A 14721-nucleotide genomic window follows, 5' to 3' on the forward strand; every position below is an offset into this window, starting at 1 on the left:
TATGTTTAACATTAACTTACTGGTGAAACTAGAAATTTAATTTAGTGAAATGGTTTATTTAATTAACAAATTTTAGGTGTATATATATATAATTTTTAATCACAATTAAAATTTAAAATAAATTTAAATAAAAAATTAATTTCAATAATCGAGATATTTGATGATTGCAAATTAAGAATATTTTTCTTTCTGTGAATTAATAGAATTTATGCGTAAAATATATATCTCAAATTTGCAGATATCATTTAAAAATATTAAAACAAAATTTTATGAATAAAATATATAATGTTTTTAAAAATAAATTATATAAGTACGTGAATTCTTTTTATATATATTAATTTAAAATACAATTTTGATCTTTATATTTTTTACTAATTTCAATATTTATTTAAAAATATTTAAATATTTTATAAATTATATGTATTTAAAAATTTTTTATAAGGTTAAGTACATTAATTGATCACATTCAAGAACATAAAGCTGTGTCACTGTACTGCTCCCTCAATACAAAATTTTCAGGTTCGCAACAACTACAAAAATTACTTTATTCAAACTCAATTAATATTATTAATACCTAAATTCATCTCAAAATAAAAAATAATTATTTTACCAAAAACACCTTGACCCATTTATGTTATACTCTAATTACTAATAGACATAAAATAATTTTTATTAATAATTTATATTTTAAAAATTTAACAACTCTATAAAATATTTAAATTTTATTCCTGTAAAATATTATGTATAAAAAATTTATAAATATTATAAAAATATATATATTTTATATTTAATTACTTATTTATATAAATAAATTTCAATAATAAATTTCAAATATACAAAACCCAATTACATACTACCTTTGTCCTATTGCCATCCTTGTTCACCTGTACTCGTTGAAGCTTCCATCAAACTTCGATTTTTGTGGGTAAAATCTTTAAATTTTTATTTTTATTTTAATAATCTTAATTACTAAACTTTAGTAAATTTAATAATTCTATAGGTTAAAAAATTATTATATTTTATCACCTCATAAAAATTTAGATTAATTTTTTTTATAAAAATATAGCAAAATTGACATTATTGAGATGAATCAAAATTGAATATTTTTTTTTTATACACATACAAACTGAAATTTAAGAAACCACCATGAGCGAAAATATCCGAAAATATCTAATTTTTTGAATTTCCCAGCTGCCAAACCGTGTTTTACATATGTTTCTGTACTTTTTTTTTTAACAAGCATTTTATATTCACATATTTATAAAATAAAACACATTAAAGTTACTAATTAAGCTTACCGTTTAGAACAACCTAATGCCGACCATAAAGCCAATCAGGCCTTTGTGATATTGAATAGCAAATATTGCACATCATCAAATAAAATTTGTTGAAGGCTCTAAGGGTTGTAGCCAGATCAGCCAGATCAGTTGCATAAAATTAATCAATTTATCTTCAACTAGTGCATTTATGAACATCCAAATAAAGATGCTCGTCAATTTCTCTCTCATTTTTGGCACAAAATTTGATGTTTGACAAAGCAAATGCTCCAATAAAGATGATAAGTATAAAGATAATTCAAGTTGACACTTGATAAGTACCAATATCACAGTTAAATTGCAAAGTTTCCACTTGAACACTCCTAAGATGTACAATATACAGAATACATGAGAAGTCCTACAAAGCCCTATCAGCATTCATGCAATCCACCCTTCTTATAACTGGTAACTGAACATGTAATGGAGCAGTGACATTGGAAGATGAACAACTCACCAGAAATTTATAATCTTCAGCACATCTTTATCTTTAAGCCCAAACTCAGAAACCGTACACCTAAACATTTTTTTTCTCTTTTCATCAGCTTAACTTGCGTAATGACGCATATAACATAGTATTTATTATTTAATATTGCTTACACAAATACAAGAGAGAGGAATCTATTCTCATTTTTTTTTCTAAGATGATTCTGGAAAAAAAAAAAGAACATGATTCACAATAAACAGTTGCAGAAACAACAAAGCATCACTGACCTTAAAAATCTTGAAAACATAAGCTTGTATCATCAAAGCTATGTAAGAGGTACTGAAGGAAACTTCCATTTAATCATCCCAAGCACTATCTGCTGCACCCTCTCCTTTGATACTTGAAGAGGCAATCATGAACCTATACTTATCCTCAATGCTTGATGAAGTGGGTCCAACCATTTGAGACAGAGCATTCCTCGCTTCCTTTTGCAAGGCTGCTGCTTCTCTCTCTTTCCTTCTAGCAACCTAAAATGTAATTAGCACTTGCACTTAGTTTTACAATAATACAATAAGGAAGCATAGGTCATACTGAAACATTTTAAAGGTACAACTTGTAATCATACTGCAACATAAAGGCGACAAAGAGTAGTGAATTTAAGACTAGATAGCACAAGGGTTGCAGGAAGAGAATAAAGATATAAACGTCACACGCACATGCACGCACACACACACTTCATCAGAGTATATTACAGAGAAAATCCATACCTTCCCAGTTGCAAAAGCCACTATGTTACCAGATTCAGCATCTGCAATTGCTTTCTTTATTTGTGCCACTAGGAACTTGGGCACAAGGGAACACCAGTCAGGATTAGAACAAACATAAATATAAATAAAAATAAGCATTAGAAATAAGTAGAAAGAAAAGGCGAGGGTACCAGATCACGATCAGTGTAAAATGAAGTAGCTTGGCCAGCTGATCCTGCACGGCCTGTCCTTCCAACTCTATGTACATAATCTTCCATTGTCTATAATCGAGGCAGCCATAACTGAAGCTTCAGGTTGCTATTCAGAATGACATTAATAGTGACTGAAATGACCAGGCTATTGAGATGCTAACATATCAGTAGCAGAAAGCATGATCACATGCTGAGATCTAGGTCATTACTAAACCCATCAAATGGGTTCAGGGTATTGTGATTATCTACACAACCAAAGATTTAAACTGCAGGACACTTCAATATCAAGAAGATCTCTACCAAATACCAATGACATTGAGCATTGATAGATTGGCAATCCGCAAACCCAACAGAATTCCCAAGCTTTCCAACAGACGTAAATGTAGGAAAGAATTATCCATCCAACATATGTTAAATTGATTTCTGGTAAATTCAGTGACTAACAAGTTTCTGCCATAAATACCTTAGGAAGATCCAGATTAATCACATGAGCAACTCCTGTGACATCCAATCCTCGAGATGCAACATCAGTGGCAACCTGCATATGGAGTTCCGAAGCAAAATAGAGAAGAGTCAAACCCAAAGAAATACAAGGAAGACCATGCAATGAATCTGCTTGACTTAATGCCAGCTCATCTCTTTTTTTTGGTTTTTCTTTCAGGATAAATACTTGTTGAGATTGGAGAGAATTGAAGAATTTCTTGATGTATTTCAATGTGTTAAAATGATTCAAATTTATACACAAAGACTAGAGCCTTAATAGAAAAGCAAATAAAAGCTAATAAATACAAATATCCCTAATATCACTAATTTATAGCTAATGCACTAATTAAGGGATTCTAACACTCCTCCTCAAGTTAATTCATGTATGTTGCACATGCCCAACTTGCAAACTAGGGTATGAAACACCTTACAACTTAACCCCTTAATGAACACATCAGCTAACTAATCTTTCGAATCTACGTAAGAGATACTTAAGGAACCATCCATAATTTTTTCTTTTATGAAGTGTCTATCAATCTCTAAATGCTTGGTCCGATCATGCTGAACTGGATTATGAACTATACTGATTGCAGCTTTGTTATCACAAAACAAAAACAAACCGTTAGCTTCAAACAATTTTAATTATTCCATCAACTTCCGTAACCACAATAACTCACAGATATCTTGAGCCATTGCCCTGAATTTGGCTTTTGCACTGGATCTAACTATCACGTTTTGCTTCTTACTTCTCCAGGTGACTAGATTACCACCAACAAAGGTAAAGTATCCTAATGTCGATCTTCTATCATCAAGAGACCCAGCCCAATGTGCATCTGTAAAGGCTTTAATCTGAAGGTGACTATACTTTGAAAAAAGAAATCATTTCCCAGGTGTAGATTTTAGGTATCACAAGATGCGGAAAACAACCTCCAAATGAGATTCACGAGGATCATGCATATACTAGCTCACTAGACCAACTGCATATGCTATGTCCAGTCTAGTGTGCGAAAGATAAATTAGTCTGCCAACCAACCTCTAATATCTCCCTAAATCCACTGATTTTCCAACTCCAGATTGCAATTTATGATTGGCCTCAATAAGAGATTGTTGGTTCACAGCCCAGCATTCCTGTTTCTTCCAACAGATCCAAGATGTACTTTCTTTGAAAATTAAAGATTCTCTTATCTGACCTGGCAACCTTTATTCCAAGAAAGTACGTGAGTCTTCCCAAATCTTTGATTTAAAACTCCTGTGCTAGGCACTCCTTTAAAAGAGTCATTTCTTCCTTATCGTCACCAGTTACCACAATATCATCCACATAGGCAACAAGTAATGTGATTTTGCCTCTACGATGCCTCATAAACAAGGTATGATCAGCATTGCTTTGGCAGTATCCAAAAGAGATCATCGCTTTACTGAACCTATCAAACCATGCTCTAAGTGACTGTTTTAGACTATATAAAGCATTTTTCAATCTGCAAACTTTCTCTTTGGTCTTCTCATCCTCAAACCCTGGAGGAATTTTCATATACACTTCTTCTTCTAAGTCACCATGCAGAAAGGTATTTTTAACATCAAACTACTGCAAGTTTCACTCAAGATTCACTACACATGACAACAGAATTTTGATAATATTCATTTTAACAACAGGAGCAAAGGTCTCTTGGTAATCTACTCTGTATGTCTGTGTGAAACCTTTTGCTACCAGTGTGGCCTTATACCTATCAATTAAACCATTTGCTCTATGCTTCACAGTGAACACCTACTTGCATCCAACTAGCTTCTTTTCCAGTGGGAGAGAAACCAATTCCCATGTCTCATTCTTTGCCAAAACTTTCATCTCCTCCACCATAGTTGCCTTCCATTTTGGATCGAGGCAAGCTTTCTTCCAATCCTGAGGGATAGAGACAAAGGAAACAGACAGTAGAAAAGCTCTATATGATGGAGACAGAGAATTATAGGAGATAAAATTAGAAATGAGATGTTTAGTACATATCCTAACACCTTTTCGAAAAGCAATAGGAATATCAAGATCATTATCAGAAGAAGGAAAAACGGACTGAGAATCAAAATTAGACTCATCAGGAGCCAAAGGAGACTCGTCACATACCTCAAGATGTCCAGGGATTCCGATTGATCAGCAGTCGCCTGCTCGATGGCTATATCTATTTTGTTCCGCTGAGTATATGTTCTCAAATATGGCCTTTTCAGTCTTTCTTGAGATTTAAGTGACTCTTCCTAAGTATCATTGTTAGGTATAGGCTCTAAACCCATATTCTCCCCCTGAAATTGAAGGTTGAGAGAGGATGAGAATGAACAAAAATACACCTCTTCCTTTCTATGCTTCCCATAAAGAGGTGGATGGAAATAAGATTCAGATTCCCTAAAGGTAACATCCATACTCACAAAATATTTCCATGAAGGAGGATGATAACACCTACATCCCTTCTGAGTACTAGAATAACCAACAAAAACACATTTCAAGGCTCAAGGTTCTAATTTCCCACTATTAAGCTTATGAACAAAGCAAGTACAACCAAATACCTTTGGAGGAACGGTATATAAATTTTTACCCTGCAAAACCTCTAAAGGACTCTTAAACTCCAAGGTTCGAAGAGGCATCCTATTAATAAGATATACAGCACAAAGAATAGCATATCCCCAGTAAGGTTTAGAAATATTCATGATAAACATAAGAGACCTAGCAACCTCGAGTAAGTGTCTATTTTTTCTCTCAGATACCCCATTTTGTGAACTAGTATTAACACAACAAGTCTGATGTAAAATCTCATGTATCTTCAAATGCTCCTGAAAGACTCCATTCATACATTCTATACCATTATCAGTTCTCAATATTTTAACATGAGCATGAAACTGTGTACTAATCATTTTATGGAACTATTGGAAACAAGAGAAAACTTCATTTTTCCCTTTCATCAAATATACCCAAGTTAACCTACTACAACAATCAATAAAGGTTACAAACCATTTGTAACCCGATAAAGACACAGTTTGAGTAGGCCCCCATACATCAGACTGGATAGTCATAAAAGGAACTGAAACCTTATTATTTATTGCAGGATAAGATTGTCTATATGTTTAGCAAACTCACAAGCATCACATACTGACAATTCAGTTTTGCATTGTTTAAACAGAAAAGGATAAAGTTTTTCTAACACAGTAAATGAAGGATATTCTAGTCTCCTATGCCACATGATAATTTGTTTCTCAACACCCATAGATTGCCCCAACATGGCGTGGCCAACGTAATCATTCAAGAGATATAGCCCATCTTGCAGTCTACCACTGCCAATCATTCTCCCTGCTGTCAATTCCTGAAATACACAGTGAGCTAGAAAAAATTCAAACCAAGAGATAGGAATGGGCTGGGCAGAGGCTCGGTACACTAGGGATATCGTTGAAAAAAAAGTGTGGCTGAAAAAACTGACCAGGAACAGGCTCACGCGCTGGCGCATGTACACGAGACAGAAACCTTCTGTCAGCGCTTAGGATCATGCGCCTCACCGGATGGCGGAGAGACTCCAGGCGAGAATCGGCAACAAGGTTCTCTTCTTTCCTAGAGGGGTGGTGACAATTACCTCTCTCGACAGACCTGCTTTCAAGGCTTATCCACACAAACCCTAACTATTTCTCACTGCTCTCTCTTTGCGAAAAAAAAAAAATTGCCAGATAAAATGGCTAAGACTCTGATATCATGTTGAGATTAGAGAGAATTAAAGAATTTCTTGATTTATTTCAATGTGTTACAATGATTTAAATTTATACACAAAGGCTAGAGCCTTAATAGGAAAGAAAACAAAAACTAATAAATACAAATATCCCTAATATCACTAATTTACAGATAATGCACTAATTAAGGGATTCTAACAATACTAAACCTGACAAAACACCGAAAGGTACTTAAAACAAAACAAGCAAGAACACACACGGAGGAATTTTTAGAAGAAAGAGATGATAATTAAGGCTAGAATTTTGAAGCTATCACAGAACAGAGTAAAAGATGAGACAGTTACACGATATATATATATATATATATATATATATATATATGAGACAGTCTGTTTACATCAGCACTTGTTTTAATTGAGTTTCCAAGATAGATAATGACATTGACATGCTAGTAAATCCTAACTTGAAACTCACAGGTGGATGGGAGGTTTTCATGAAATGCCTACACAAACACAAAAGATATAAGATACTAATCTATTTCACATCACATATATTATGCTGCGCATTACAATCACATATACGAGTTCCATTAACAAAGCGAGCATCAAATTGCTTTAGCAATAAAAATCTGAATACCAAAATATTATTGGAGCCACTTCTAAAATCTTGCAGAGCAGCTTCTCTTTCACTCTGACTACGGCCACCATGAAGAGCAGCCGCCTGTAAGCCTTGTGCTACCAGAGCTTCAGCAACTTCATCACACCTTGTCTGTTTTCAGAACCATATTCAGGTACCAAGACATTAATCAAGAAACTTAAAGATCAAGGCATAAATATAAATTATCTCATAAGCAAGTTTGATCAAAAAAACATTTAATCTAAAAAAAAAAAAAGGAAAGCCCCAAAATCTTATGGCAGGCACTAAGTGATTCTTATGCATGTGCATATTCATTTGTATCTTTCTCAACTCAGCACATTCTTTTATTCAAGGTTTCCAAACTCAGTCCAGCCTCCAGCGTTTGAACCTATGAAGGCCTTCACGGATCAAAGATTGAACAGGTAAACAACCGGAATTAAATTAAACAATAAATATTAAAATTTATATATATAATAAACAATATTCCATTAAAATTTATATATATAATTAACAATATTCTGTTAAAAATCATATGGGAATAAAATATATTCACATTATTATATTTTACTAAATTTAAGTAAATTATTAACTACTTAAATTGAAGTTCACTATAACAAACATATTTAAGACAAACAATTTAAAATAAGTTTTCCCTCAATCAGCAAATTATTTGATGAAATTATATTACAATAAATTCTTCATCAACAATTAAGTGATGTAATGCTAGTAAAAGCAAGAAATTATTTGACGAATACTATAGCACTCAGCGCACCTTCCTTTCCACAAACACAACAGTTAAAGGAAAGGGATGACCAGATCTTTCAGCCTGAGATGCATCCTCCACAAGCAAAGCTAGAAGGCAATCAATCTACACCACATTAAATGCTGTCACAACTCCACCATCAACTCCAATAACAATGCATAACGCACATTTTGGAAGCATGTAAGAAATTTTAAAAAGTTAGTGAGAATGAAATGATTTGATTTCAATCAATGATCAGATGTTCAGAATGGAACATTTACATCAAAATTCACAAGGAAAAAAAAAAAAGAAATAGTATACAAATCTATATTTGACTCCCATGCAATTTATTTACCCCCTTCAAACAACATATAATACCATAATGTTCCTCTTCCTCTAGCTGTTTTGTAAGCAACACTATCTTCTAACTTAGGCATCTACATGGCATTGTCTTTTTTCTCTGGAAACCAGAATAACATCAATTTAAAGCATAGTAATAATGAGTGAAAGTAGAGAAGAAGTTGATCATGCAAATAAAAAAATTTGGAAAGTACTAATAAGTCCAACTTACCACCCTTAATATACCTAGAAAGATGACCTTATGCTATAAATAGTAATACAACAAATAAATTAAGAACTTTTCACTATCACATGCAGAATAAAATACATTGAATCAGAATACAATGAGAAACTTACCTTCTCACTTTCAGAAACTTTTTTCAAAACTTGAGATACATTTGCAGTTGGGCTGCTCACTTTTCCAACCTTAATTTGCACAGGGGTAGTTAGGTACTCCTGAAAAGAAAAGCAACATAAATTATGCATGCTTTATGAAAAATGGGCTAAGAATTGTAATCACATATAAGAGGCTCTTCCCAGAAGAATTGTAGAAGCTACAACAAATACCATGAAAGATAGGAATTATATTAATGCATGCTACTGTTACCAAACTTTTGAATGCTCTGGCACTTAACCTAGTGCCAGAAGTTTAGAAAATAAAGAATGTAGAGCACCAGAGGCCAAGATATGATAGATCAACCATTTTCTCTGCAAATTAAAGCTACAAAACTCCACAAACACCTCATTGAATATGCCATCAAGTGAACATTAGGGAAAATATCCATTAAACTTCAAATTATTTAGCCTAGTCAGAATATATTCAGAATTATTTCTTTAAATAGTGCCTTCCAGAGTGTACCCAAAAAAAAAAACAGACTAACTAAAATTTCAAATATTAAATAGCAAGGAAACAGAAAAAATCAATATTTATTTCAAAGCATCCACGTTTGAAGTTTTCCAAAGGACCAATTCCAAGGAACATTGTACAAGAATACAAAAGGAAATACTCGAGAAAATACTCCAAGTGACCACAAGGCTTAGTACATGACTCTAGTCTCTGGCTGGGGCAACCTGAAGTCACAACAGATTGTGTGAAACATGAATATGAAACCAAGAAAGCTGACTTTCAATGCCATAACCCTCTATCCCAGGTACTAGTCCACATTGAACACAAAATATTCTAGTCTGTAAAGGAGGATTTTATTTTGATAATTGATAGCCATAATAAAGCAGCATAGATGCATCAGCCTTATACATTCTATGTTATTTCCTCTCTCACATAAACTGCATCGTGCTTGTTAGGCAAAACACAAATGAAAAAAGTGGTAAATCTAACCTGGGTTAGTATCTCAATCTCCACAGGCATAGTTGCACTAAATAGCAGAGTTTGATGCCTTTTTGGAAGATTGTGCAATACCTGAAACAGAATCAAATACTAATGTCTTCTTTCATGACATCATGGACAAGTTATCATATTGATCCACATAACACTCAGCCCACAGTTAGAGGATCCATTTATAAAATAATGATGCATTGAGAAACTCAAGAGCAGGAGATGAATATTAAGCATTTCTAAAATGTATGAAGAAACAAAGTTTTGGTACTTATGAAAACTTTCATGTGTGAATCTAATCCCTATTGTTTTGAAGTCTGCAGAAGTGAAACAGAGTGCTATTGAAAGCAAAAACAATTAAGTTTTAGGTCTTGTGAAAATAGTTCATGTGTGAATCTAATCCCTGATGTTTTAAAGTCTGCAGAAGTGAAACATAATGGTCTAGTTTATCAACCAAGAAGTATGGATGTGGGAAGCCCATAGCATTGCAGAAATAAATTGCAGCATCTTATACCTCTCTAATCTGTGGTTCAAACCCCATATCAAGCATTCTATCAGCTTCATCCAGAACAATAAACGAAATTCTAGAGAGGGAAGTGTTTCCTTGCTGTAAATGATCAATGAATCTTCCTGGAGTAGCAACAATTACATCCACTCCAGCTCTTAGTTCAGACCTCTGTCATTGCGAACAGCAACAAAAGTTGGACGAACATGTATCAAGTAACAAAATGGTAATCACACATTCACATGATAAATAGAATTTTGAGAATAAATTCTTGCTAGCACAATGGAAAATGTTGTTTCAGCATCCAATTCTTCAAGGACAGATTTCAGTAAATTTTTAAAGCATGACAATTGTTCCTTTATTCTAACTAAGCCCTCCATTTCCTTATCTTGCAATACTCATCACATAATAAAACAAGAAAATAGAATTTTGAGAATACATTCTTACTTGCTGGCACAAGGGAAAATGTTGTTTAAGCATCCAATTCTTACAAGGACAGATTTCAGTAAATTTTTAAAGCATGACAATTGTTCCTTTATTCTAACTAAGCCCACCATTTCCTTATCTTGCAATACTCATTGAGAATTCAACCAACCATTGAAAACAGAATTAGAACTAATACATACCTGGTCAGCAATGTTAGTTCCACCAACAACTATTGCAGTTCTAAAGCATTCGAGAGATCTGCTAAAACATTTGACCTGAAATTTTATGGCAATGCTATTCAACTTGGTGACTTGATTCAAATAAAAGCTCATGCTAGCTCCCAACTGGCAAATTATATAGAACTAAACATACAAGACCAGACCGGTATGTATAATTCTTAACTCTTAAAATAATTGTTTCTATTATAAATAAGTTCTCAAACCTCCTTTTCAATCTGTTGGGCTAGCTCTCTGGTAGGAGCCAACACCAATGCCAGCGGTCCATCGCCACGCCAAATGGGAGACTGAGCCAAGCAGTGCTGCAGATTGAAAAAATAATCGCATAAGAAAATGTCATGACCATATAAGTATACATAATATGATAAGTTCATAACATAACACCTGTATCATCGGAATGGCGAATGCAGCAGTTTTGCCACTACCAGTTTGAGCACAACCTAACAAATCTCTTCCACTAAGAGCAACTGTCATGGCCTGAGCCTGAATAGAAGTCGGCCTAGTATATCCATGATATGTAATATCCTTCATGATGCTCGGGTGCAAAAGCTAAGAAATAATGAAAAACGATCTTTATTTTTGTAAATTGGTTCATCATAATCAACCATAGCAATCCGACCAAAATATAATTATCATTATCCAAATTACAAAGATTACCATATCTTCAAACGATTCAATGGGTGCAGGTGCGGGAGGAGAATCCGAAGCAACAGTGACTTCGACATTAAGCCGCAAACGAACATCTTCAATCTACATGTAATTGCAATACAACAAAAATGATTCAAACACAGCAAGAAATCACTTTTAAGATATCAGGAATCAAATCACTTGTATAGAAACTCCCATACAAGGCAAGGTTCCAAAATCTAGCAAGCAATTGGAGAAAAGAAAAAATGAACCAGAAAGGAACCCTAAAAACATGTAAAATTCAAACCGATTACTTCTCAGCAACCAAACAAAGTCGTTTTAGTTCAATATTAACAGATTAAAAAAATAATAATAATAACAATCGCACTGAATATCAACAAAATATCAAAGCAGTTGCGAGAGTAAAAGAGCGGAAACCTGCTGCGAATTCAAGCGAAGAACGCGCTCGGAGGGGCTCCATTGAGGAAAAACGACTTCGGGAACAGCCAAGGTTCTCGGCGACGTGACAGCAACGGAAGTCCGGCGAGAGCCATTGGACAAAGTAGGAAGAGAGTTCCAAGTGGAAGTAGCAGAGGAGATTTTAGTGTGCAAATTTGAAGAAGCGGAATGCGAGAGCTTACTGATGTGATCACTGACGCTGTCTAGGGTTAGTGAAGAAGTGGTGGTGGTGGTAGAGTTCCTCAGGTGTGGCGGTATATACGACATTGTTTAAGATTGGCTTTAACAGTTTTTAGTTACGCTTGCACAAATACAGTGGAGTGAAAATGCGATGGAGCGGAGCTGATGAAAGGGGAAAAAACAGATGTGAAGTGGAAGATGAGATAAGCGAGTGAAATGAAATGATATTCTTTTGACAAATGATAGCGTTTCCTTTTTAGGCCCAAGCCCATTGGCTTTTAACATGATAGAGGCCAAGATAGAAGAAATACATTGAACATCAAACTGGCAAAGAGCCGAAAGCAAGGTTACAGCGGGCATAGTATTATACTGAATTGAAGGCTCCTGAATGGTCCTCTTAGCCATAAAATATGCAGCTTGATTACACTCACAGTTAACATGATTAAAGGAGACTTGCCACCATCCTTTGAGAAATTTGCAAAATATCTCTAGATATATTCTATGGTACTAATGGAGTTTCTTGGTCATTTAGAAGCTGCATGAGCATTTTCAAATCACTATCTAAGATAACTCTATTGAAGCCCGAAGAAAGAGCAATTAGGGTGGCCTTTCGACAAGCCAAACCTTCCATGGTCAGAGTATCTGATGTATATCCAATATAGCCTTGCAAACCCAACTAATAACAGAGCCCGACGCATCTCTGCCTATAATCGCTATTGCCCCTCTCTTTTTCTGCTATTCATTGCTGTATCAAAATTGAATTTAACTACATCAGGAGGTGGAGGAGACCAAGTTTTAACTAGAGAGGTGTCTACAACAGCTCGTGGCACCGGAGGATCTTTTGAAGCTACAAATTTATCAAAATATCTGTTGGCAGCAAAAAGGATATCCTCATGAGAAAGGATTTGATTTTTAAACACAACAATATTCTGACTTTCCCACAATTGCCACAAAATGAGCACTGTAAGTTGAGTGAGCATAACCCCATCTTCATGATTTGCCAAAGGCTCAGCAAACAGCCTTTAACATCTGAGCTACAAAAATGGGATGGCCATACTCTTAAGGGAGAATTCACCGAAACCGCTATAGCTATAGGATAATCGAAGAAGATATGCCTAGATGTCTCATCTTCTCCACAGATAATGCAGTGAAAAATAATATGAGGGAATCTCTTGTTTAAAGATAAATTTGTGGGTAATTTATTCTTCATCATACTCCATAGGAAAATAAGAAGTTTCTTTGGCCCATCAATTCTCCAAAGTTGTTTCCATAAAAACTCTATATTGGCTTAAAAGGATGGACCTGGATCAGCATTAAGATTAATCCCTCTACTCCTCTGAATTGCATAAGCAATATGGTAACCTGATTTAACTGTATATCTGCCTCCTGGGTCAAAGTGCCAAACCAATCGATCATCACTGTTAAAAATACTGAGAGGAATGGATAGAATGTGATTTTCGTCCTCTTCACAAAAATTGGCCCACACCAACTCTCTATCCCATTTTTTATTATCCTGATGAATTAGCTAAGCTACCCACACTAAGTTCTCATGATGTTCATCAATCATGGTAAGTTAGGAAAGCACTTAGGCACCCATTTATCCTGGTTACACAGAATTGACCTACCATCCCCCACATGCCATCTTAGGCCTTTCTCCAACCCTTGTCTCCTCAAGAGGACACTTTGCCAACCCCATGAAGGTCTGCTGCCTAAAGAAGCTTGTATAAAATTTGAATAAGGAAATACTTCCTTTTGAGAACTCTAACAAGCAGAGAATTTAGAGCTGAAAGAATCCGCCATCCTTGCCGAGCTAAAAGTGTTATGTTAAACCCTTTCGAATCTTGAAATCCCATTCTCCCTTTACTTTTGGGTTGATAAAGATTCGGCCAGGCAATCCAATACATTTTTCGCTCATTTTGCTTTTAACCCTACTAGAAATTAGCAACAACGGAATTGATTTTCTAACACAATGTGGAAGGCAACTTGAAACAGGACATAGTATAGACAAGCAAAGCAGAGGCAATTGCCTTAATTAGAACCTCTTTGCGTCCTTTTGATAACAACTATTCTTTCCACCCTTTGGTTTTGGAAGCTACTCTTTCTTCAATGAAGGAAAAAATATCCCCATTTCATCTAGGAATCTCAGCTTGTAAGCCAAGGAATCTATCTAGGCAATCCATCTTGGATATGTGGAGAATACCTGCAATACTTTGCTTAACATCTTAGGGGGTGTTCTGACTAAAAATCAAGCTGGATTTATTGAGATTGATTGTTTGACCGCTAGCCTGAGCATAGAAGGACAAGATATGATTAATCGCCTGCGCCTCACTGATGGTAGCATTTGGAAAAAATAATAGAATCATTGGC

At 34.7% G+C, this 14721-nt stretch overlaps 1 protein-coding gene across 3 annotated transcripts in view; it reads right to left on the minus strand.

Annotated features, from left to right (window-relative positions):
- LOC110637126 (uncharacterized) overlaps positions 1 to 12569 on the minus strand; it is a 79253-nt gene extending 66684 nt beyond the window's left edge. The window contains exons 1-15 of one of the 3 annotated variants that reach the window (XM_058131534.1): positions 12154 to 12568; positions 11746 to 11838; positions 11473 to 11637; positions 11295 to 11390; positions 11053 to 11127; positions 10436 to 10597; positions 9925 to 10005; positions 8946 to 9044; positions 8280 to 8375; positions 7508 to 7639; positions 3162 to 3236; positions 2678 to 2767; positions 2508 to 2582; positions 2028 to 2267; positions 1543 to 1830 (exon numbers count right to left, since the gene is read on the minus strand). In XM_058131534.1, coding sequence (XP_057987517.1) covers positions 2097 to 2267; positions 2508 to 2582; positions 2678 to 2767; positions 3162 to 3236; positions 7508 to 7639; positions 8280 to 8375; positions 8946 to 9044; positions 9925 to 10005; positions 10436 to 10597; positions 11053 to 11127; positions 11295 to 11390; positions 11473 to 11637; positions 11746 to 11838; positions 12154 to 12441 — 1698 coding nt within the window. In that variant the 5' untranslated portion in view covers positions 12442 to 12568 and the 3' untranslated portion in view covers positions 1543 to 1830; positions 2028 to 2096. Of the gene's footprint in view, positions 1 to 1542; positions 1831 to 2027; positions 2268 to 2505; positions 2583 to 2677; positions 2805 to 3161; positions 3237 to 7507; positions 7640 to 8279; positions 8376 to 8945; positions 9045 to 9924; positions 10006 to 10435; positions 10598 to 11052; positions 11128 to 11294; positions 11391 to 11472; positions 11638 to 11745; positions 11839 to 12153 lie in introns of those variants that run through there. The other 2 variants (XM_058131535.1, XM_058131536.1) reach the window with 2 other exon arrangements.
- Positions 12570 to 14721: the final 2152 nt, after the last annotated feature.

Source organism: Hevea brasiliensis, chromosome 12 (assembly GCF_030052815.1).
Source record: "Hevea brasiliensis isolate MT/VB/25A 57/8 chromosome 12, ASM3005281v1, whole genome shotgun sequence".
NCBI lineage: Eukaryota > Viridiplantae > Streptophyta > Magnoliopsida > Malpighiales > Euphorbiaceae > Hevea > Hevea brasiliensis.